The sequence below is a fragment of the Mesocricetus auratus genome, unplaced genomic scaffold (genome assembly GCF_017639785.1).
Source record: "Mesocricetus auratus isolate SY011 unplaced genomic scaffold, BCM_Maur_2.0 Super-Scaffold_100010, whole genome shotgun sequence".
Classification (NCBI taxonomy): domain Eukaryota; kingdom Metazoa; phylum Chordata; class Mammalia; order Rodentia; family Cricetidae; genus Mesocricetus; species Mesocricetus auratus.
The window spans coordinates 48,635,576-48,661,143 of NW_024429194.1; the positions used below are offsets into that span (position 1 = coordinate 48,635,576).

General features: G+C 42.5%; 1 protein-coding gene across 6 annotated transcripts in view; it reads left to right on the top strand.

Moving 5' to 3' along the window:
• The window catches only part of Trak2 (trafficking kinesin protein 2), a 57,759-nt gene that overhangs the window by 20,218 nt on the left and 11,973 nt on the right, over positions 1-25,568 (top strand). For all 6 annotated transcript variants that reach the window (XM_013113756.3, XM_013113757.3, XM_021227441.2 and 3 more), the window contains 9 exons: positions 7,159-7,448; positions 11,258-11,452; positions 13,491-13,567; positions 15,503-15,619; positions 17,448-17,657; positions 18,167-18,245; positions 20,384-20,514; positions 20,925-20,999; positions 24,439-24,576. In XM_013113756.3, coding sequence (XP_012969210.1) covers positions 7,358-7,448; positions 11,258-11,452; positions 13,491-13,567; positions 15,503-15,619; positions 17,448-17,657; positions 18,167-18,245; positions 20,384-20,514; positions 20,925-20,999; positions 24,439-24,576 — 1,113 coding nt within the window. In that variant the 5' untranslated portion in view covers positions 7,159-7,357. The remainder of the gene's footprint in view (positions 1-7,158; positions 7,449-11,257; positions 11,453-13,490; positions 13,568-15,502; positions 15,620-17,447; positions 17,658-18,166; positions 18,246-20,383; positions 20,515-20,924; positions 21,000-24,438; positions 24,577-25,568) is intronic.

The following is a 25,568-nucleotide window of genomic DNA, read 5'->3' on the forward strand; positions in this document are numbered from 1 at the left end:
ATTTACAGAGGTCTGTTTCTTGTTAAATGTACCGTGCTTGATTTGGTGGCTCATAGACAAAAGCCGTTGTTTCTAACAATGAATAAAGACGCAGCGGAGAAAGCGGCGCTGAAGGGAGAACAATGAATTGTGTGCAGCTCCAGGAGGCGCTGAGGACCTGCTGTTTGTGCTTGCCAGGGTTTCATTTCTGATAGTTAGGCCTCTGGACTGTGCTTCCTGTTTATCCCTACACCGAAGGGGGGAAAATGACTGTCCCCAGACCAAGTCACTCTCAGAAGACAGGAAGGAAGCATGACTTCTTAAGTGGTGAGAAGATGCCATCAAGCAGCAGATGATAGGCTTTCTGTTGTGCCGGACATTGGGAACGGTATGATGACATTAGTGAGAACCGTAGTGAAATAGCACTCTGGTGGTAGAAATAGCAATAGCAGTATTCTCGTAGCAGTCGCTATGCTCCACCTCACTGAGTCCTATGACTGCGCCAGTGCCCCTCCGAGCTGGCTGCTGGTGCTCTCTTAGCTCCTCCAGTCTCATCACAAAGCCCAGAACAGATGCTGTTAGTAAGCCCATTTAACAGATGAAGAAACATGGTTAAATAGTTTTGCTGAATTATACATCCGGGGCCTGTGAGATAGATGGACAGCAAAGACACTTGCCACCACGCCTGTCCATCTGAGTTCTATCCCCTGGACATGCGTGATGGAAGGAGGAAAGATGGTGAGTGGTGGCACTGGGACTCACTTTCTTAACCACTGGTCACCTGAGTCACAGCTTTCAGCACCATCCGACTCTGACTCCTTGGAACCTGTGTGACTGTCACATTAGGCTGAGGGACTTGGCAGACAGGAATTTCAGAGGAACTTTATCCTGGATTATCTAGTTGGGCCTTAAGCATTGATGATAGGTTCCTTATTTAAAAGAAAAAGAAAAAGACAAAGACGCAGAGGAAGATCCGGCAGCAGAAGCCAGCAGTGTGAACATTAGAAGCAGAGGAAGAGATTTGAAGATGCATGCCGCTGGCTTTCAGGATAGTAGAAGAGACTCAAATCCAAGAAATATAGCTGCAGCAGCTAGAAGGCAAGGGAATAGGCTTTTCTCTGAAGCCTGCACGCAAAGGAGTGTGGCCTTGCCGACATCTTAGTAGTCAGCAGAGCCAGCCCGTGCTTCTGACCCCAGAACTGGACAGTCATGTGGGGAAGGTGGGTTGAGGTCACATGGGGAAGGTGGGTTGAGGTCACGTGGGGAAGGTGGGTTAAGGTCACATGGGGAAGGTGGGTTAAGCTTTAAGTTTATGGTAGCTTGCTGGCTGTGTTAAGGAGAAAAACAGCGGGAAACTTGTGACTACAAACAAACCTGCTGAGAATCCACAGGGAATGGACTCCAGTGATAAGCCTTTTCGGTGGCCCCAGCCTTAGGTTGCTTGTCCAGCCCCTTGGTTCTTGTCTTTTTTTGGATTGAAGATTACTCAGGGCTGCTCTTCAAAATGCTCCTGTTCTGTATCAGACATGCTGGGAACTTAAGAAATACTAGGCAGAAAACATGCTTTCCTCAGGCTTAAGAGATAGAGAAAAGCTAAAGAGAATGAGCTCTGGAGTTGCTGCCGCATCTCAGTTGCCAAACTTGGGCGTTTTGTTTTGTTTTTTAGTCTTCATATCTGACCCCTCTTATTTGTGAATACCCCCACCTTGGCAAAAAAGAAACATTAAGTAATGAGCACAAGGACAGAAGCACAGTCAATCAGATTAAAATTCAGACTTTAACGTCAAGATGCATAAACGGTACTGCAGTCACTGCTGCCACTCCACACTGCCCTTCCTAAGGAGATCAAGTTAGGTGGGGCACCTTGTATGTGTCCCCAGGAAAATGCTGCGTTGCTAAGTCACCCCTGACCTGGTGTACCATGTGCAGGCTGGGCAGGTTCCTGAATTGCCCTGGAGGTCTGCATTCCTTCCCCATGACTCTTACTGTGGACTTAGTTCTTATATGCAAGTGTTGAGACCAAACCATCAAACCTCCAGAGCTGATTTAAAAGGTAATTCTCTGAGCAAAGGTCTGGAACCCATAGTCAAAACCTGTGTATAAACTTTTGTTCTTAGGTGATGATGTATGAATATATATATATGTATATATATATACTTTGATATATGCATATATATATATATCAAAGTTTAAAAAAAAAGTTGAAAAATAGAAATGGGCTGGAGAGATGGCTCAGAGGTCAAGAGCACTGGCTGGTCTCCAGAGGCCCTGGGTTCAATCCCCAGTATGGTGGCTCACAACTGTCAGTAACTTCAGTTCCAAGGGATCTGACACCCTCTTTTGGCTTCCTCGGGTACCAGGCATGCACATAGTGATAGACTAAATACAGGCAAAACACTGGTACACATGAAAATGTTTTTTAAAAGAAGAAAGAGAAACCTAGCATGGTGACTTTAGCCTGTAATCCCAGCCGTGTAATTCCAGTATGTGGAGGCAGAATGATGAGAAGTGCAAGGTTATCCTCATCTACAGCGTAGTGTCAGGGTAAGCCAGGGATACGGAAATAATAGTTTAAAAAAAAACGAGGAGGGGAGGGAGGCCTAACAACAACATGAATGTAAGAATAAATAAATAAAGCAACTGGCATGTTCCTAGGCAGACAGTCTCAAAGTCTCAGTCACATTTCTCAGTGGCCTTTTATCGAGTCATGATTTCAAAACAAACAAACAAAGCGTTCTACTTAAGAATCAACTTGGGCGTTGGTGGTGCACGCCTTTAATCCCAGCACTCGGGAGGCAGAGGCAGGTGGATCTCTGTTGAGTTTGAGGCCAGCCTGGTCTACAGAGAGTTCCAGGACAGCCTCCAAAACAATACAGAGAAACCCTGTCTCAAAAAACAAAACAAAACAAACAAAAAAAAATCAACTTGGAAGCCAGGTGGTGGCCACACGCCTTTAGTCCCAGCACTCTGGAGGCAGAGGCAGGCCTATCTCTGGTTAGTTCCAGGCCAGCCTGGTCTATAAAGCAAGTTCCAGGACAGCCACTGCTGTTATGCAGAGAAACCCTGCCTTGAAAAACAAAACAAAACCAAAAAAAAGAAACAACTTGGATCAGTTGGAGACACTTTGTTTTAATTCTCCTCACTTTTCACTTCCTTCTCTCTTTACTGTCCCCCCCCCCCTTTCCCCCTTCCCTCACAGGCAAATTTGTAACTACTGCTTTATAAACGGACTTTTTTAGAAATTGAAAGTAACTTTTAAGTATGCTTGGGGTGTAGAAAGTAGAAGCCTGTTCATTTGGCCTAATTACAAGTATATAAATGTAGAAGGAAACCAGCTTTCAGAAGTTGGTCTTGGAAAGCTTAGTTTTACACAATAGTATTTTGATGAATTGTTTTACTAGTAATCAGCAGTTGAGAAACTTCTGTCAAATATCAAATGGTGTGTGTGTGAGAGAGATATTCTAATATCTTGCAGGCTGTATATATACAGCCGGTGACACAATTACCACAATTTCCAAGCTGTCTTGGACTATGAATGCAATCAATGGACGGTACCTAAACAGGAACATATTTGTATTTCAGTAAAACTTCATTTGTACACAGTGAAAATTAAATTCTGTCTTATTTTTACATTGTATAATTTTTTTTCTTCCAGCCATTTAAAAGTAAAAGCTATTCTGAGCTCACACAGTGTGCAAAAACAGGTGGAAGGTCAAATATGGATGTTGGCAGTAGTTTGCTGATCTTGTACTAAGTGATCTGCCTGATGACAAGGTCACTCATTTACATTGCCATCCTGTCTCTTCAAATACATCACTAGATTCTTTGTGTATGTGTGTTCACTGGTGGGCAGGTTCCTGTGCATGGGGCTGGGGTGGAGATCAACCTTAAGTGTTGCTCCTCAAGAGCCATTCATCTTATTTTTTGAGATGGTTTCTCACTAGCCTAGAACTCGCCTTGTAGACTAGGCTAGCTGATCATCGAGCTTTAGGGGCCTAGCTCTCTCTGCCTCCTCAACATTGGGAAATGCACCAGCTATAAACATGTGCCACCATGCCAGGCTTTGTAATGGGCTGTGGGGATTGACTCACTCTCTAGCTCGCATAGCAAGTATAGGGTAAAAGGGACAGTCAGAGAAACCCACTTTGGCTGGCCCTTTTACCCTACAGCAAGCACTTCCCTAACTGAGTTACCACCCTAGCCCCCAGATGCTTATTCTATTTCAAGTCCAGGTTTGGGAATATTGTAACCTTTAAAAAGATTGATTAAAATGTGTATGTGACATGAACACTAACCATGGAAGGTGACAGTTGCTATGTACACCTAAGAATCATCATTCCCACCCTTTTGTGAGCGGAGCCTCATCCACATTTTGTTTTGTATCTAGAAGTGGTGTACATCAGAGAAGTCAGCTTTTTTCCCCCCAAGTTCAGAGGCGAACTTTTATTGGTTTCATACAAATATATTTCTCTTCCTTTTGCAGTGCTTGATTTGGAAAAGACAGTTCAGGATAACAAGATACTGTGAGGAAATCAACGTAGGGTGTCCTTACAACATGACCTTTGATGATGAGAATCACAGTACCTAACAAATACTGTGAACTTTGCTTAGTGTTGCACTGGCTAATCCACATTAGTATATTACAAGCATATTCCAGGAAAATTGTTGCACATGTAAAAGAATATATGTTTATTAAAGTTATCTGAATTCAATTGTAGATCAATTGAATATTTATTACGCTGACATGAAATTAAAAACTTCTTGGGGGAAAAGGACTGCTGTTTTTTCCTTATAAAATGTTTTAAGAAGTAATAAAATAGACTAAAGAGATGACTCAGTTAAGAACACTGGCTGCTCTTCCAGAGGTCCCAGGTTCAATTCCCAGCACTTACATGGTGGCTCACAACTGTCTGTAACTCCAGTTCCAGGGGATCTGACGTCCTCTTCTGGCTTCCACAGGCACTGCATGCGTGTGGTACACAAACACATTCAAGCAAACATTTAAATGCTTAAAATAAAAATAAAATCTCAAAAGAAAAGGACATAATAGAAACAGGAAATTCTCTGCCAATGACCACGTTTTGAAAGTGTACTGGTCTGGAAATCTGAAAATCTAGGTGTTGGAAAATTCTGGTGTATTCTCTAAAACCCTCTCTTAGGGGTCTAACTTTTGAACTTCACTGGCTTCCAAAGGTCACTATAAATTTTTAAGGGTCTCAAATACCCCTTTGACCTCTGATTCTGCTGCTCACATTGTCTCTGAAATGTGTGTCCCTAGTGTTCTTAAATGTGTCCCTTTTCTTCCTCACTGACCATTTCCCAGGCTCCTTTGTTCTTTTCTGTGCTCTCTTCTTCTCAGACACAACTGAGTATTGATGCCTCTAAGTAGTAGTCATAGGATGCAAACTGCAAATTGCTAAGACTGTTTAGTAGACTGTCTTTTTATGTAAGCAAAGCTTATAGTTAGGACTGAACACCCCCTTCCTTTCACCATGACCTTTGATGGGCTCGCTGTGTAGCACACCTACTGTGGCCTTGACTTCACAGTTCCCCTACATCTCCCTATTTAGTACTGAGATTACAGGTGTGTACCACCACATGTAGCCAAATGGAACATTTTCTAACTGATAACAGTTTCCCAGTTTTTGTTGTTGTTCTTTGTTTTAAGTAGACATGTGTATTTAGTGCATTGCAGCCTTTATTTTGTCTTATTTGTTCTGTTGTTTCTTGATGACAAAGTCTCACTATATAGTACTGGCTCTCCTCAGGCTCTCCATGTGCCACCAGGCCTGGCTCTTTTATTGTTTTGAAACCAGGTCTCATTAAGTTGTGTAGACTCTCCTGAAGCTCTCTTTGTAGCCCAGGCTGGCCTCAGATTCTATCCTTTGCCTCAGCAAAGTGTTGTGGTAACAGACAGCTGGCTTGGATTTTGATTCCTTCCATGCTATTACTAAGACATCTCATTATGGACATTCCACTTGATGTGTGTGCTTTTGAAAACATTTAAGTCAGTACTATGTCGGATGTTCTGGTCCTGTGTCTTGGTATGCTAAGGAAATATCTCCATTTTATAAATTCTGTTGGTAGAATTGTTGAGTTGCAGTGTCTGTGCATCCAAAAGCTTGGTAGACATTATGAAAGCCTTTCTGAATTCTTACAGTAACTTACACTGGTATTAATTGAGCTTTAAAGGGTCGCTTTCTCATGCGCTGTCCAAGAATGAGTAAAGCTTAGCATGTGATGGTGTAGCAGGTGGAATGTTTCACTTACATTTTTACTTCTTTCAATTATGAGTGATGTTGAGTTTCTTTTGTGTCAGTGGTTCTCAGCTGAGGGCAATTTTGCCCCCAAGGACATTGGCAGTGACTGGAGATATCTTGCCTGGTATACCTAGCAGAAGGCCTGGAAAAGAGTCCCCTAGTCAAGACAGGACAGGTGTTGCCAAAGTTCATACAGTGTGTTCCACACAAATGACCCAAATGCCAATAGTGGCCAGAGTTGAACAAATTTTTCCATTTTGTCTCTTTTATTGGTTTATTACCTGTAATTCTTGAGTTATTGAATTATTTGCTTTCTGGCTTGCTGTCATAGTTTGCCTTGAAGTAGCATTTTACTATTCTACATAGAGTCTAAAAATCTGTGTTTCCATTTCCCCTCCTGGCCTTTTGCTACTATAATGCATCTCACTTCAACTCTATAATAGGTCACTATAGTAAAGAGTTGATTTTATTTAAAAATATATAGCTATATTAAAGTATAATATGTACCAACTTGCATGCTTAGCTGTACAATTGCATTACACTTGACATCATGTCTATGCCCTTCTGAAGTCATCACAGTGACTCCATGCTTCATTCTCCAAACTATTCTCTTGCATGTGAGTAAGTTCTTCCTTAACCCAGCGTTGATCTGCTTTTTCCGGCACATAAATATGTGGGGTTTGTTGGTTTGGTTTTTTTTTTTTCTCTCTAGGATTCTTATAAAAATGGGATCATAAACCATGAGCTGACTTACTTATTTATTTATGTTGTCCATCCTAATTCCCTTGAGAGTTACTCATGTTGTTGTGTATATCATAGAAAAACATTCTCAATGACAGGCATACCAGGTAATTAGAGCCCTGTTACTAAATTAAAGAGCATGCTGAATTCTAACCACTTGGTCTGTTCTTTGTTTTAGGCCATGACTATCCAAGGGATGATAATCACATGAGAGCACTTACAGCTGCAGATGTCACATGACTCATTGTGGAAACTCTGTCTTGAAGAAAATATACATATGACCACGTTCATTTCTTTACTAAATGGCTTAATGGATTTCCTTTACTCCGATTCATACCAAAGCTGCCCATTTCCACCAAAGCAGGAAAGGATTCTGCATGAGTCAATCCCAGAATGCCATTTTCACATCACCAACAGGTGAAGAAAACCTCATGAATAGCAATCACAGAGACTCGGAGAGCATCACTGGTGAGTTCATTTTCATAATGTTGAGGTGGTATTTCTCTAGGACAGAGTGCTAATGCCTCAGTCTGGCCTGTGTGATGTGCCTTGACAAAAGCCCAGCCTCCCTTTCCAGCTTAGTGGCCTCAGAGACAGACTGAATTAATCGCTCCATCCCTTGGCCTCAGAGACAGACTGAATTAATTGCTCCATCCCTTGGTCTCCAATCCCATCATCAGAACCTGCCTCCTGTGCAATTGTTTGTCTGTACCATACTCCCACACACTCACGGGTGAACCGGAAGTGTGTCAGAGCAATGCACCTGTGTTTGTGTGCCTACAAGTGTCTGAACACACTGCTGGCACACAAGAGGCTCTTCGAGGGTGTACAGACAGAGTTGTAAGCCCTTAAGGTTTTATCTGCGAGAGTAAATAAATTAAAATTTAAAAACATGAAACCTCGGGGGCTGGAGAAGACTTGCTGTGCAATCATGAGGACCAGAGTTTGGGTCCCAGTACCTTCATAACAAGCTGGATGTCCTGTGCATGCCTGTAGCACCAGATCTGAGCAACTGAGACAGAGGACCTCTGAGGCTTGCTTGGTTTCTAGTTCAGCTAGGAGACACAAGCTCCAAGTACACACACAGGAGAAAGACAGGGGAGACATAGTGTCTTCTTCTCATCTCCACGTGTGCACATCTGCATACACATACGTTCATATGCTCACATAGATACAACAGACAAAATTGGATGCATAAATAAATCTTTTGAAAAACTTAGAGTACTTAGACATTTTTTCCTAAAGTTTTTGTATTAAAATCATTAAATGGAGCCAGGAAGTGGTTCAGTGAGGAATGCAGTGGCAACTCAGGCCTCACAACTCAAGTTCAGCCCCCCAGATCCTACATAACAGAAAAGGCCGGCTATAACAGCACGCATCTGTAATCCCAGCACTCCTATGGGAAGTGGAGAGGCACATGCAGAGTTGCCCAGGGCACATAGGCCAACTAGCGGTGTATGCAGCACGGCAGAAATGAGGGAGACCTTGGAGAAGGTGAGAACCAACTCCTGAAGGTTGTCCTCTGATCTCCACATGCATGTTGTGGCATACATACATGCATCACTGTCATCATCATATTAATAATAAGCATTCCCTCCCAGAGCTTTTTTTGACTTGTATAGCCTTTTGTGGACTGTCTCATTTAGTTAGATTTACATTTGCTAAAGATATATTAATATATCAAATGTATTTCTACAGAACCAGTTAGGGGAGTTAGGGGTGTTATTAAAAAAAAAAAACAGGTCCAAAACCTGAATTCTGAAACCCACATAAATCCAAGGCTTTTTTTTTTTTTTGAGTCAGCTTTATTACCATATGCTCATCAAGGTATAGAAAACTGTCCCTGTTTTCATGTACTACTTGAGTTTTGACAAATACATACCTGGTGCAGTCAAGGTCTAGGACTTTAGACCATCCCATGCAAGTTCTCTCGCATCCAGACCTCCGCCCCTCACTCCCAGCTCCAGGCAACCCTCAGCCTACCTGGCACTTGTGTATAGATGAAGTCTGCTTGTGCTAGAATTTCAGATGAATTGAGTTTGTCCTTGTTGTGGCAAGGTGCTTTTTGAGATTTGTTTGGAGTTTGTTGTTGTTGTTGCTTTTTGGAGGCAGGGTCTCTGTGTAGCCCTGGCTGTCCTGGAACTCGCTCTGTAGACCAGGCTGGTCTCGAACTCACAGAGATCCACTTGCCTCTGCCTCCCAAGTGCTGGGGTTGAAGACATGAACAATCATTGCCCACTTATGACTGAATTTTTAAATGTTGAATTATGTGTTCCTGCTATATTCCTTTGTTTTGATAAATAATTTGGTGATAAGGGTCTTATTTTGAGGCTGATTCATTTTTGTTAGATGGATCACTACTTCTGTATTCTCTATTCTATAATTAATTGCTCAGGTATTCAGTGAGGTAGAGGTGTGTGTGTGTGTGTGTGTGTGTGTGTGTGTGTGTGTGTGTGTGTGTGTGTGTGTGTGTATTTATTCTGAGAGATGAAATTCTCTTTCGCCCTTAAGTAGGATGACCGTGTGAAGGGTAATTTGAGTGTGTTAATGGCAGCCCAGTTCTAAAGTCATGTTTAAGACTCTGAATCTAAATGGAGGCCTGTGACCATAGAGAAGTCAATGTGTGCAAGAGTCGCTGGAGGGTGGGGTAATGATGGGCATTGCTTGTGCTCTTCACTTCCTCCAGACCCTGAAACACTTTGTCTGCATGTGTTTGTAGTGGGTTTCTCGCCCAGAGTATTAGAATGGCAATCTGTAATGTATGTGCAGCAAGCAGAATGTGCATAATCACTTGGCATTTGTATAATGAAATTTTCAGAGTTCTATTTAATAGCTCTGCCAAGGTTTGAGGTTCTTTGGAATTATGATGAAGGCTTAAATGGACTACATCTCTTTTTGTGGTTATAAAGCCACTGCTTATCGTCTGGCTGAATGGAGATGTGTGATAGTGCCAGCCTTTCTATTGAACTTATTAAACTGTCCTTGGTAAGTTCAAGCCAATTAATAGAAATGTGCTCTTTCAGAGTTTATTTTCTTAAACTGTTGTCTTTTGTCAGAGTTAGAGGATGTTCTTTATGCTACCCACAAAGGAAATACCAGAGCTCCTAAAAATGAGAGGGTGGATTGTCATCCTGCTGTACTTCTTTATTTTAAGCCCTAGTATTCTAATTGTGTTAAAAGAGATAACTCTTTTTGTAAACACTAAATTGGGGGTGTTAAAATGCTGGTAATGTGATAAACAGAAAGCCAGGGACAGACATATAAGAAAGTATCAGCTATGTTCCAGCCAGCCTGTGGGAGATGAGACGACATCAGCAGTATTCAGTGGGTGCCTACTATGTGCCAAGGATGACACCGGATAGAATAAATGCGTTTCGTGTCTAATATCCTGTCACTAATGTGTGGAGGAGCCAGATTTAGACACTAGATTTAATCCAAAGCCCATGTACCTTCTAATATTAAAGCTGAAGAACAGGACAGTGGGCAGCTGAAGAATTTAGGCCCTGGATAGAAGTATGAATGGTATGTCAGAGACAGTGTTCGAGAGCTTGCGTTGAGTCTTCCCAGCTCCATTCATGTAATCAAAATAATCCCCCATGGGTATTTCCAGAGGTCCGTCTCCCAGGTGATGATAGATTCTGCACAATTGACAGTTACCACTGACCGCCAAAGGTCTAAAGACTCAGTAGTAAAACAATAATAAAAAGAGCCAGGCTGGGCGATGGCTCAGTGGATAAAGCACTTGTCACACACCCATGCATAAGGAACTGGGTGCAGTAGCCAGTGCTTCAAAGATGAGGTGAGGGGTGGAGACAGGAAAGTCCCCAAAGCCTGTGGCAGAAAACAAACCCTGACTCAGTCAGGGTAGGTAGGAGGTGAGGACCAACACCCCCATGTTGTTCTCTGATTTGCATGTGCACAGCCTGACACACACAAAGAAAAATACTTTGTTTGTAAGGAGAAAGCTAACGTTTGATCAGATCTCCACCTGAGCCAAGCATTACACCCAGGTATAAGTGTTTCATGGTGTATCACTTTGTTCACACAACCACCATGGAGGTCAACCTACGTTCACCTTCTCAGATGGAGAGACAGAGACTAGAACTCACACAGCCTCCTCAGTGTGACTAGAATACATTAATAAAGTCAGGGGAGAAAGGATCTTGTCTAACATTTCTTTGGTCTCCTACTTTCAAAAGACTGATGTCACTGCAGCTTGGAAAATGGAATACACTAGAATCACATACTAGATTCACTTCCGGGAACTCTCTTCTCAGATGTCTGCTCCAATGAGGATCTCCCTGAAGTCGAGCTGGTGAACCTACTAGAAGAGCAGCTGCCACAGTATAAGCTAAGAGTCGACTCTCTCTTTCTCTGTGAAAACCAAGACTGGGCACAGTCTTCACACCAGCCCCAAGATGCACCGGAGACCCTCTCTCCCGTCCTTGCTGAAGAGACGTTCCGCTACATGAGTGCGTTGTTGTTCCTTTGCTCAGTGTTTACTGCTTTAACTCAGCCTGGCCTAACATGGAGAAGATTGCAACCGTTGCGTATGTCTGACTAGGAAGCTTCGCAGTTTGCACTTCCGTTTTCTTTTGCTTGATATTTTCCTTAGGGTGAGGAGGTAATAGAATTGCTTAAAAAGCAGTACAGTTATTTGTAATTGTATATCTTTACTTTATCTGCCAATATCTATTATCCCAATACTTTGGAATTATGTCATCTTTAAAGAGCATAGTTCTTAGACACATAAGTATGTTGGCGTTTTTTGTTTTTTTAAAGACGGGCTGTTCTGTAGCCTGGGTCACCGTGAACATTGCTGTGTAGCTGCTGTGAACTCCTGATCATGCTGCCTCCACCTGCGTGCCGGGGACCCCAGGCTTGCTTCTAAGCACTTCCCATCGTGCCAGGGAGAGGCACGTGCCACCCGCATAGTAGTCTTCATCATTACTCAGTGATCCGTAGGGAATGAAGGGCTGAGCCAAGTTGCTCCCAAGTACAGAGACTTATTTCCATTTTATTTTACTTGGCTTTTCTTTTTGTATTTTTTAATTGTTTCATTACCTATTCAGTATAAAAATGTTATGTTCATAGTAGCTGTTAGATTATGTAATAAAAGTCTCCGAGCTTAGCATTGTTATATTTTTGAAATTCATACCGTTTGACTTACACATTTTCCCAGTGAGCACTTTAGCTGTTTTTTAATTGTTATTATTATTACATTTATGTGTATATAGTAGGGAGGGACACTTGTACCATAATATATGTGTGGAGGTCAGAGGACAACTTGTGGGAATCAGTTCTGCCCTTTCACCAAGTGGGTTCTAGGGTTCAAACTCAGGTCATCAGACTTGGCAACAGGTGCCTTAACCAGCTAAGCCATCATGCTTTCCTGTCTTTTAATGACAGACTGTGTTAGAGAATGATTGCTTTGAATGCTTATTTCATAGTAATTATTAACCTGCCCTGGGTGGTAGTTTCCTAGAACCAAGCAGTTTCTTAGAACTGTGTGTGTGTGAGTGTGTGCATACGTGGTGCATGCCAGTTGTTTGGGGGGTGAGTATTGGGTATGTAAATGTTAAACTTGAATTGAAGTATCAAGAAGGCCAAATAAAGATGTATTTCTGACCTTAGTATTTTAAATAGCTGAAGTAAGTTAAAGCTCTCAAGATTCTTTTTTATTAAAGAGTGTTTATTTTAGAATTTCACAAAGTACTGCCTTACATTATTTCCACCCTTCTTTCTAGCCCCCTCCAACTCCTGTGCCCCCTCAAGCTCATGACCTCTTATTCTGTAATTATTATTTGTTATATTTATATGCACATATATGTACATATGTGTATACACCATACTGAGTCCATTACTGTTGCTCTTATTCATTGTTGATATTTTTCTGGAAAACAATAGCAGAAGGAAAACTTTTATATTGCCATTTCTCTTTGTTTCTTGAGTTTTAAATTTGTGGGGACTTTGTAATTGAATTCTGTGATAGCATAACTTCAGTAACTTTTGGTTTGGTTAGGTTTTTTTGAGATAGGTTTTCTCTGTGTACCCCTGACTGTCCTGGAACTCATTCTATAGACCAAGCTAGCCTTAAACTCAGATCCATCTGCCTCTGCCTTGAGTGCTGTGATTAACGGCATGCACCACCACTGCCCAGCTATTCTTCAGTAACTTTAAGTGATTTGAGTATAAAGTAGGTAACTTAATCCATCCTCCCAGCTTACACCTTCAAATAAGAGTGGACCAAAACTTACCTCCCTAGGAGTAAAAGTAGTCAGGACTTGATACTCTCTCAAGTTATTATATGTGTGCACTTTTTTGTAATGGCTGGTGTATCTTAGGTCTTATATATATGGACACTTGATCTTTTTTCTGTTTTCATGTATGCTTTCATTCTCCTGAATGACTTCTGCAGAAACTTGGATGTTCTGTTGATACTTAGGATTGTTGTATTTTAAGTTTTCTAATGTGCCTAAAGCCTCTAAAGAGTTGTTTTTAACTCCTTAGTTCTAGGCACAGACAGAGTGGAACAGATGACCAAAACCTACAATGACATCGACATGGTTACACATCTCCTGGCAGAGGTATGAATATATCATTTCTTTCTCCAGTATAAAAACCTAAAAGTTGAGGATCATTTAGAGTGTATCCCGTTTACACAGATAAAGCATGATGACCATCCTATTCTCCAGGTTGGTTTCCATAAGAGGAAACACAGCTCTAACATCCCAAAGCAGAATGGCTCCGGAAGCTCATTATTTTTATGTGGGTAGATGGGTGACTATAATGCTATCTGGCCTCCCTGTCTTAGGAAAAAGCAATTGTTTAAAAAGACTTTATTTTTAAGTTATGGCTGGGGTGGGGGGAGTGCCGTGTCCTGGGAGCTCAGAGGTGCTGGGTTCCTGGAAGCTGGGGTTGTGAGTGGTGTGAGCTGCCTAATGCGAGTGCTCAGACCTGGGATTGGGACCCTCTCTGAGGGCAGTACAAATCCTTAATCACTGAGCCACACTTCCAGCTCCCGAAAGTCTCTTCCAAGTTATCCCTGCCATTAATCACCTAGGCCAAACTACCTTTAACAAAGCAGTGGTGTTTCCGTCAGCACCTGCAGTGTGGAGCAGCTCCTTTTTACTTCCTGCTTGGGCCATTATTTGAGGTTATGTTCACCTGTGGAAGTTTTATGAGTTTGTTTGTTTGTTTAATGTGTATGGGATTTTGCCTGATTTTGTGTGTGTGTGTGTGTGTGTGTGTGTGTGTGTGTGTGTGTGTGTGTGTGTGTGTGTGTGTGTGTACATGTGCGGTCAGAAAAAGGCATCAGAGCCTCTGGAACTGGAATTACAGATGATTGTTACCCACCACAAGCATGTGGAGAACCAAACAGAACAGTCAGTGCTCTTAACCACTGAGCATTTCTCCAGCCCCATGTGGACGTTTTAGCATGCATGGTGTATCTTTTCCAGTTGGCATGAAGTAATATTCTCTCCCATAGCTCAGTTTCAGTTGATCTTATGGAAGACTTCCTCTCTGACATACATGTCTTTCCCCAGAATGCTTTCCATATATGCCACTTAGCTTATCTTAATGTGAGGTAAGTTAACCTGAAATGATCAATTTTCATGTATTGGATAAAGAAAAGTTAGAAACTTGGTTTTATTCATCTAATGATTAATGTAAACAGAGCCTGTATTCACATAGAAGACAATTAAAAGTATATTAACAGCTTCCCATTCTACAAATAAGGCCCTCATTATCACCAGGTGGGATCTCCATACCCTTGTTCAGTGTCACCATCTGCCAGAAAGAATGCCTGTTGCTTGGCTTTGCTACACTCCTTTCTCATTACCACCAGCTTGTTAGACTCCCTTCTCCACGCCCGAGCTCGTAATTTCCAGCCTCCGGTTCTGTCGTTCTTGCATTTACTTGTGAACTGGGCTCTAGGCCATGCCTTCCTCTAAGCTACTGATCCTGAATGCATATAGTCTACCATAAATGAAACTGTTCAGAATACTTACCTGGTCCATATTCTAAATCCCTAATCTGTGTCATTGCTGTACTTGATATACTCAACAAATGTTGGCTGGGCGTTTATTGTGTGGGCTGTCTGCTTTTTTTATTTTGTGTCAGAGGTACACTGGATATTGACCCAAGGCACAAGCATTAAGAGCTCACTCTTCCTATTGAGCTATATCTACAACCCCCACCCTCAGACTTTCTAGCTTCTTAGGGTTTTAATTACAAAGTTGGATTGATCGGCCATAATGAATAGGTTGTCAGTAAAATCTTACTTAGTATCAAGAGGTGACCTTTTGCATTCATAACTACATATTCTCCCATTTGACTAAGATTTTACTAAATTACCTGTGTGCCTGACCCCATGTCCATTTATTTATTAGGGTTGTAAAATGAATCTCTCTGCTTCATAGGAGATTTGCTCTTAACATTAGCAAAATTCACTGCAGAATTTCTAATCTGCTATCTGCTTTTTTTTTTCTTTTAAATATGGTGTGTTTGTTGCTTTACAGAGGGATCGAGATCTAGAGCTAGCTGCTCGAATTGGGCAAGCTCTGCTAAAGCGGAACCATGTCTTATCTGAGCAGAATGAAACCCTGGAGGAGCAGTTGGGACAAGCCTTTGATCAAGTAAGCCGTTGACCTTGGATTTGGAATGGGAATGGGAATAGTAAGGTCTTATTAGTGGATCAATGTATTTCCTTGGATATTCTAGAAATATTGGCAATGGGTAATGACACCAGTACCTATTGACTTGATATATTTCCATATACTGCAAAATGAAACTTTTCTGGTGAAAGTATACTGCTAGGTCATTAGGGTTAGTTTAGTACTGTGTCTAGTTATCAGAATAATATTAGTAGATCCTCCCCTAAGTCCTACTTGACCATGGGTTCTTGACTCTAAACTAATGCTGTCAAGTACGAGTTCCATCTTGTGGAACAGGTTTTAAATCTAGTCAGAAAGTGTTGGTTACTCCACAACATTTGTACCGCTGTTGCATGAATGGGCCTATCTTGCTAGCTGGTTGTTGTTGTCAGTGGCGGGCCCTCAGCTGTGTAAAAGGATAATTACTTTTGTGCTCTGGTAGTGTGTGTTAGCACCCGACAGCACTGTGAAAACTAGTCAGTAGGGGGGAGACTTCCAGGTGAGTACCATTTGATTTCTTCATGTTCAGTGACTCAAGTTTGCAGTGTCTCAGCAGTAGGGTCTTACCATCAAGTTCTGGAGGGTGATCAAGAGCAGTGACCACAGCCTATAATATTTGAGGGTCTGCGGGACCCCACTGAAAACAGCTCCAAAAGAGATAGTGGGCTTTTTATTTGACAATCTATGGTGTCAAAATACCCAAATGCTTCTTACTCAGAAACCAAAACAAAAGGTAAGAAAATATGTAAATTAAAAATATATTTAGTATATATCAATAAATATAATAAGTAATTTATTGTCATGTTGAATAGTTAAATTTCAGCTTCCTTTTTTTTTTTTTTTTTTTTTTTTGAGACAGGGTTTCTCAGTATTGCTTAGGAGCCTGTCCTGGAACTCACTCTGTAGACCAGGGTGGCCTCGAACTCACAGAGATTCACCTTCCGTCACCAATGCCTGGCTTCTTTTTTTTGTTTTTGTTTTTGTTTTTTTGTTGTTGTTTTTGTTTTTGTTTTTTGAGACAACATCTTACCATATAGCTCTAGCTGACCTGGAACTTGCTATGTGGATTAGGCTGACCTTGAACGTACAGACATTCACCTGCCTCTACCTCTGCCTCTGCCTCCTCAGGGCTGGTGTTAAAGGCATGTACTTTTTATCTAATTTTGTTTATACTTATGAACACATTTGGTCCTTTCTGTTGCAAATATTTATTTCCTAGAAATGTGGACATCCACAGTGGGAAGATTTACAGAGCTAGAGACAGCTTAAAAGCATAAGTCATCACCCAGCCTGGTAGCGTAAGCCTGAAGTCATCGCTATTCTGGAGGCTGAGACAGGAGCCTACAAGGCCAGCCTTGGAGAGTTGTCAAGAAACTGTATCTCAGAAGTTAAAATATGAAGTAAAGTCAATTTTAAAATAGGGTCCTGCAGGTGTAGCTTAGTGGTTGATCATTTATGTGTCTGGCTTGTATAAGGCTCACCATTCTCTCCAATTAGTTGACCAAAGGTACAAGCCATGGGGATGGATTTAAAGTGGGATATGTTGTAAGTCTTTGGAGATTCTTACATTACTGTTTTACCAAGTATGAGAATTGGCTTTTTCACATGTGCTCTAGAAAAGGCTGCATTTGTTGAGTTCAGAACCTAAATGGGTAGCTTAGGAAGTATTCAGTGTTTATTGCTCTCTTCATCTGCTGGTCTAGGAACTAATGTGGTGGGGACTTTTATGGTGAAAAGCACTTGTTCCATGAATTGGAAGCTATATTGCATGTAAACAGTATAGAATGTTCTAATCATACTTTGCGTCCAGGTTAATCAGCTGCAGCATGAGCTATCCAAAAAAGACGAACTGCTTCGAATCGTTTCCATTGCTTCTGAGGAGAGTGAGACTGATTCCAGCTGTTCCACACCTCTTCGGTTCAATGAGTCCTTCAGCTTATCTCAAGGTTTGCTACAACTGGACATGCTGCATGAAAAGCTCAGGGAACTGGAAGAAGAGAACATGGCCCTTCGATCCAAGGTGTGTCTCACTCTCCTTTACTTTAACATCAATCTGGGTAATATTGAAACAAAATGCATCTTAGCATTCCAGTTACTGCTGTGACTTCTGTTGTCACCTAAGGCTTGCTGAGAAATGGGTAGGAGCAGGTGGATAGATAAAGTAGCAGCAGCATAGTGTGTACATCTTGTGTAGTTAACAGAAACTAGCTGAGAAGGATCATGTCAGAACATTACAGTTTCTTTGGGTCTGTAAAGTGGCGTGAAGCAAGCACATCCCACATATAAGCAGGTGACATTTTAGAGGAAGGGAAATGCATGAGCAAAGGCCCTGCACGGAATGGCGGGAGACGTCTGGCATACCTTTCCTATTCCTTTATTTCGCGAGAGCTTAAACCTGATGGGATGACTTTGTTTCCTTTGTAAGTAATGAACTTAACTCTTCAAATGGCAAAGATTTTTGTAGCTTTTGCTTCAAATTCATTAGGACATACTGTCACATCAGTGGTTGTTGTTTTTCCCCTCCTACAGGCTTGTCATATCAAGACAGAAACTTTTACTTATGAAGAGAAGGAACAACAGCTGGTCAATGACTGTGTTAAAGAACTTCGTAAGTAGTAACATATTCATTCTGTTTTGGGGCAGTTTGGTGAACTATCTTCAGAAATTAGACTACTGTTTCGAAAGAAATAGCTTTAAGTGGTTGCTGTCCTGCTCTGCACTTGTGTCACTATAACAAAATATCTGCAGCTGGGTTACTTATGAAGTAAAACAGTTTATGTGACTCAGAATTCGGCGACTGGAGGGTCCAAAAAGCTGCATCCTGGTGAGGTCCCCTAATTGTTTAAACGTGAAGGAGAAAAAAAGGGGGGGGGGAATTGACCATTTGCAGAAGGAGCCAAACACATGAGAGCAGTTTAGGGAACTAGCCCCTTTGAAGAGAGCACCGTTGATCCTTTCTGAATGTAGTGCCCAATGACCCAAATCCCTCCTGCTGAGCTCCTCCTGTCAAGCCTTCCATCATCTCAGACCACCATGCTGAACACCACAGTCTGCTAGAGATCAAACCATAACACTTACTGGCAATCAGAATATCACACTGTGCCCACAACTTAGTTAAGACCTTCATCTGCTCAGGCTGCCACCATCACTAAGTAAAGACTAACTTTCTATAAATAAGTTGTGGCTTCTTCGGGAAAAAAGAGAACCAAAGCTCTCATTTTGTTTGCAGGGATACATTATGCTAAAGTCAGAAAGCAGAAAGTGGCAGAGCCAGGGCTGAGAGGCTGGCACACAGCCTAACCGTGAGTGTTCACTAAGTGCCAGCTATGGGTGAGGGGTATATTTTGATTTCAAGGAATGTGAACTAAAAGAAATTTTGTTTGGTTTTTTGAGACAGGGTTTCTCTGTGTAGCCCTGATTGTCCTGGGATTCACTCTGTAGACCAGGCTGGCCTCAAACTCACACAGAACTGCCTACCTCTGCCCCTATCCCACCCCCCAGTGCTGAGACTAAAGGCGTGCACCACCACTGCCTGGTGAAAGTAATTTTTAAATCATAAAAAGAGATTGCTCTCACTAAACCAGATGTTGAATTGGTGTGTAAACATATAGCCTTTTTTATGCTGAAAAAGACAATAATGTCACATCAGTTCACTTTAGTGTGGGTCTCAAACTGGGACACCTAGATCAGCAGAATAGTAAGATCCAGAAGGATTTCTACTCAGCCAACTGCTCTCCACCTCCTTACCCACCTTCTGCATTTTGACAGAGAATCCACTGTCCCCAGAGCTCTCTCGTCCCTTCTATTCTTAGCTGCCACTCTCAGGCAGTAGGAGGCTGTCTTGTCAGTTTAAAAAGTGGAAGTAGATTTTCTGCTGTGTCTGGATGTCACATTTGCTCTGTGATATAGAATCCCCAAATCCAGTTCTGAGGGTCCTGTTTCATGTATACAAATGCTCTGGGGTGTAAGGGTTAGTCTAGGGCCTCTCTCGGTTAGATGGGTGCCTCTGACTGTCCCTAACCTACAGAAGCATCACAGTAGCATCGTCACATTCTGTCATGGATTGGGATGGCTCCATTCTGGAAGGTTTCCTGTTAAGACCGATTTTCATTGCTTGTGAGATTTTGTTTATGTCCCTGGAGTGTTCTTAATGGCACTAGTGGAATCACCTCTTAGCACTTGCAAAGACACATAATTCACCTAGCTCTCTTTTAAGCCTTTCCTGAAGATTGACACAATATCTTTTTTCTTTTCTTTTTTTTTTTTACATACCAATCCCAGTTCCCCCTCCTTCCCTCCCTCCCCTTCTTCCATTGCCTCCACCCCACCCCCCCATCCGCTCCTCAGAGAAGGTGAGGCCTCTCATGGGAGTCAACGAAGTCTGTCCCATCACCATGTTGAGTCAGGACTAAGGCCTGTGTCTAGGCTGAGCAAGGTATCTCTCCATAGGAAATGGGCTCCAAAAAGCCAGGTCATGCACTAGTCCATATCTTTTTCATGAAGAAAAAGTGTAACTCAACTCCTTAGTATGTTTGCCTTTTTTAAGTCATCTCTCTGCTTATGTCATTGTCTCCAGTTCCCAGCATTAGCTTACCATAAAGAAACCTTGTCTTCTCTAAGTCATGTTAGCGGATGTGCTCATGGCACTCCAGTGCTTGTCACAAAGCAGCATCTGACCTGCAAGCTGCTATGCGCGCCTCTACTTCTACCTCTCCATTGGTTTCTAAGCTTTGGCTTTGCTCCTAGGTGAGACCAACGCGCAGATGTCCAGAATGACTGAAGAGCTGTCGGGGAAGAGCGATGAGCTGATTCGATACCAAGAGGAGATCTCTTCCCTGCTATCTCAGATTGTAGACCTTCAGCACAAGCTTAAAGAGGTGTGTCCATTCACTCACTCGCCCCAACTCTGCTAACCCTGTCCTCGTGCACTGCATTCTGCTAAGTGCTAGCACACCAAGCAGAGTATAGCTGGCCCTTGCCCTTTAAATAGTTTACTCTGTTCTTTTAACCTTGCTTCTCTGCTAAATTATCATAAATAACGTTTGAGGTGCTACTTATTTTTGCAAATATATCAGATTCTCTTGAGAAAGTTGTGATGTCAGGGAGGAATTCATGGTCCATATCCTCTGAACACATGTATTTTGTGTTTTGTTGACATTATTACTTAGTTGGCTTCTGGTGGGTTCACTGTCATAGGCTTAACACTGTACCCCAGATAGATACGCTTAGTATGTCTTCAAAAGGAAGAAGTGGGAATGCCTCACATGTCCCTCTTATGTGTTGTTAGCATGTCATCGAGAAGGAAGAACTAAGACTTCACCTTCAGGCTTCCAAAGACGCCCAGCGACAGCTGACGATGGAGGTAATAAGGGCTTCCTCTGTCTTTGCAGTGCAGGAGAGGAATAGAGATTTCATTCATATTTGTAAGAATTTCAGAAGAGAACTGCTTTATTTGGAATATAGTAGCAACAACAAGCAGTTGAGATGAAATTAGTGAGATCTGAGAAATAAAGCATTTAAAAAGTCTTGTTTCTAAAGCTAATCACGACAGCCTTCTTCTTAAGCAATACAGAAAACCTTGACTCTCTTAAAAATATAGGACTTGAAAGGCCACTTATACACACCTACCTTCAGTTTTCCCCTCTACTCTTTTGAGTCTCTTTGCCACTCTAGTTAATTTCACCTCTACTTTTATGGTGCATGTACATGCATGATTTTACACAGCTATGTAAGATTAAAAAACACACACAAATGAGAGAAAACATAGATTGTCTTTCTGAGGCTATTTTAACTCACTCAGTATGATTGCCTCTAGTTGTATTCATTGTTATGGAAATGACATATATTTGCTCTAACTTATGACTGAAATGCATTGCGTTGTGTATACACACATGTTCCTTAACTGCACCTTGTTTTAGACACTTAGTGTGTCTGTTGTGCATACATACTGTAGCAATAGACACCGGTGAGCAAGTATCTGTGCTGTGTTGGCTTGCAGTCTGTTGGTAAATGCACAGGATTGACAGCAGGGTCATATAGTAGGTCTGTTTGGTTTTTTGAAGAAAACTTCCATGCTGATTTCCACAGTGGATGGACTGACTTCTGTTCCCACCATCGCTGCGGAAGGGTTCGCTTTTGCCCACCTCCTTACAAGCATTTGTTACTTGCTTTCCTATGGCTGCATTCTGACTAGGGTTGCTTGGTTTCTAGTCTAAGTTTTAGCAGTGTGTTCTAGGTGTTGATGCTCTGTTGGGTCACACCTGGCAAAGGTTTTCCCCCACTCTGGCTGGCTCTTCACTGATTAGCTGCTTCCATAGCTGTGCAGAAACCTCTTGTTCATGTGAGGTCCCAGCTGTTCATTTTCTGAGTGACTGGGATCCTGTTCAAGAAGTCCTTGCCTATGCCTGCATCGTAAAGTCTCCTCCTACGTTTCCCTTGCAGCCTCAGAGTCTCAGGTCTTAGCTGCACGGTTTTTGTCACTTTGCAGTTGACTGTTGTGCACGGTGAGAGATGAGGATTCTGTTTCAGTCTTCTATGTGTGCATATACAGTTTTCCCAACATCATGTTTGTCAAAGAAACTGGGATTTTTGTGTTTTTTTCTTCAATATGTATTTTTGGCGTCTGTCAAAAATGACGTGGCTGTAACTATGCTTATATCTGGGTCTTCCATTTAATATAGACCTCTTATCAGCATATGTTAACTAACCTAGTAAGATGATTTCTAATAGAAAGTATTTTTGCATATGTAAGCAAAATAGCAAAAATCTCTTACAGTCTTTCCATATACTTATAAACTAGATTTAGCTTTGGGGCAGTTCAGCATTCATAAGACTCACTGGGAACAGCAAGTATTAAATAGACCCTAGGTACCGCCCTGAGTTTCAATCGATCATATGAAAGCCACATGGGCATTCCTATTTCAGTGTATTTATCTTTTTAACTTTGAGACAGAGTTTTCTATATGGCCTAAGGCTAGCATGGTACTCTCTGTGTAGCACAGGCCTTCCTCAAACTTGAGATCCTCCTACTTTGACCTCCCCAGTGCTGGGTGAGCCTCCACCACCTCAGCTGCACATTTTAAGATTTGTTAGCATTTAATGAACCTCCCTGTGTGGACAGAGCAGGCCCCCAACACCTTAATCTCAGCCCTTCTGCTGGAGCATAGAGCTTTCACCAAGACAGTCTGCTTAGGAGCTCCCCCACCCCACCCCAAGCTTTATAGTAGCCCCGTCACACAACACTGATGCTCACACCGCACTGATGGTCACACCGCACTGATGGTCACACCGCACTGATGGTCATACCGCACTGATGCTCACACCGCACTGATGGTCACACCGCACTGATGGTCACACTGCACTGATGGTCACACCACACTGATGATCATACCGCACTAATGGTCACACCACACTGATGCTCACACCACACTGATGGTCACACCGCACTGATGCTCACACCACACTGATGGTCACACCACACTGATGGTCACACCGCACTGATGGTCACACCACACTGATGCTCACACCACACTGATGCTCACACCACACTGATGGTCACACCACGCTGATGGTCACACCACACTGATGATCACATCGCACTGATGGTCATACCACACTGATGGTCACACCACACTGATGATCATACCACACTGATGGTCACACCACACTGATGATCATACCACACTGATGGTCATACCACACTGATGCTCACATCACACTGATGCTCACACCGCACTGATGGTCACACCACACTGATGGTCATACCACACTGATGCTCACATCACACTGATGCTCACACCGCACTGATGGTCACACCACACTGATGGTCACACCGCACTGATGGTCATGAGCAGTTCAGATTTGCTTTGGGCAGCATTTACTATGCCTGCACACTGACAGTCTATCAAGGCTGAAAGTTGGGCAGAAGGAAGCTCTGGTTCCTCTTTAAGCAAGAATGTCTCACACCAGTTTTCCAAAGTCACCTTGATGATGTTTGTAGATGTTGACAGTGTGGCGAGGCATGGTGCCAGCGTTTCCTCAGCACACCTGCTCTTCACCACATCTGCTTGATGCTTCCAGTGTTTACAACTGCAGCAGTGTGTATGGGGTAACACATCCCATACGTTTCCTGGTCTTCCTCATTCAGGATGCCTTTGCAGCACATGGAAAAGAAACAAAGAGGGAGGCCTCTGCCAAGTCTCTCAAAATGAGAGGCAGGGTAATGAACATTTTAGATGAGCATCCCCAACCCTGCTGACCCTGAGTGGCTGGACTCATGCTACATGTGGAGAAATTTTTCAGTTAAAATACACTCTGAAATGTATACTTTTGCCAGCTGCTATAGAAGGTTTTCAAACAAGGCAAGGGGGACTTGTTTAGGGTGATGGGATACCCTGACATTGAATAAGTCACTTTCTAGACTCTTGATCTTGTCCCTTAAAGACTTCAGGGTGATGTTCACCTGAAAACTTACTATTATGCTAACTAAGCCTGATGGGATAGCACGTCTAAATTTCCTCCACAGGTGTTTTGGGCAGGAGCCATCAGATACTGACTTGACAGTTTAGTTTGTCTCTGAGACATTTCAGGTTTTGAGAAGTCATGTTTTTTTCAGCACTTGTCCAAGACATCTCAGATCCTGGAACTTAATGTGAATATGCTCATGGCTGTTGGAGTGGTTTAAATTTATACAGTCTGCTGGGCCCCAGATAAAATGAATACACCCTTGGAACTCTTTATCCCAGGGACTCATGGTTAACAAGGGTTGTGCGGGGAGATTATAAATGTGCTTTTTCCTCCAGCTTCATGACTTACAAGACAGAAACATGGAGTGCCTGGGAATGCTACACGAGTCCCAAGAAGAAATAAAGGAGCTTCGTAACAAATGTGGCCCTGCTGCTCACCTCTGCTTCTCCCAGTCTTACGGAGTGTTCACAGGGGTAAGAGACAAGAATGCTGCCATGTGCTTAAAGAGAGAAAACAGGAGCTTGCATTCCGTTTCCAGGGTGTGGTTTGACTTAAGATGCCATGAAGCATCTAGAAAAGAGAAAACATGCTTTGCTCTTGTTTCTGGGACACAGTTACTGAGTCAAGGATTAATTTGCATATCCATCTCTTCCTTATCACTCTTATTTATTTTCACAGATGATATTCTAAACTTGCTGCAGTATTTGAAGTAAACTCTAAGGAAACTGGGTTTTGACCTGTGTACCAAAGATCACTCAAACGAGGTTATTCACCTCGGACCCACCACCTATCACTTACTTAAGCCCTACTTCTTAATCTGTGTCTGTTTTCTTTGTTTGTGTTTGATATACAACTTGTGAATATTGGCTCTTTCTTGTCCCCATGATGTGGGATCCAGGGGTTAAGAAACTCAGGCATCAGACTTGGAAGCAAGCTGTTACCCACAGAGCCATCTCCCTGGCCACATACTCTTTCTTTCCCCTTTAGTGCATGTACGTTTGCATGTGCCTGTTCATTTGTTGTGTGCACATGGAGGTCAGAAGAAAATTTTTGTGCTGACTAGTATTTTGTCGACTTGACAGAGGTTAGGGTAATTTGGGAAGAGGAGCTCTTGACTGGGAAAATGCTTCCATAAGATAGGCATGTGAGCAAGCCTGCGGGTATTTTCTTAATTAGTGATTGGTATGAGAGGGCCCAGCCACTGTGGTGGTGCCACCCTGGGTCAGTGGTCCTGAAGAAGACAGGAGGAGCATGCCATGGTGACCTCTGCCTCAGCTCCTGCTTGCCGAACCCTGCCTTGCGTTCCTGCCCTGACTTCCCCGGGTGCTAGACTCATTATCCCGAAGGTGAAATAGGCCTTGCCTGTGACCTGTGCTTTTGGTCACAGTGATTTGTCACAGCAGTAGAGACTCTAAGACAGCTGTCTAGACTTGGTTCTCGCTCTGCCATGTGTCAGGGGTCTCGT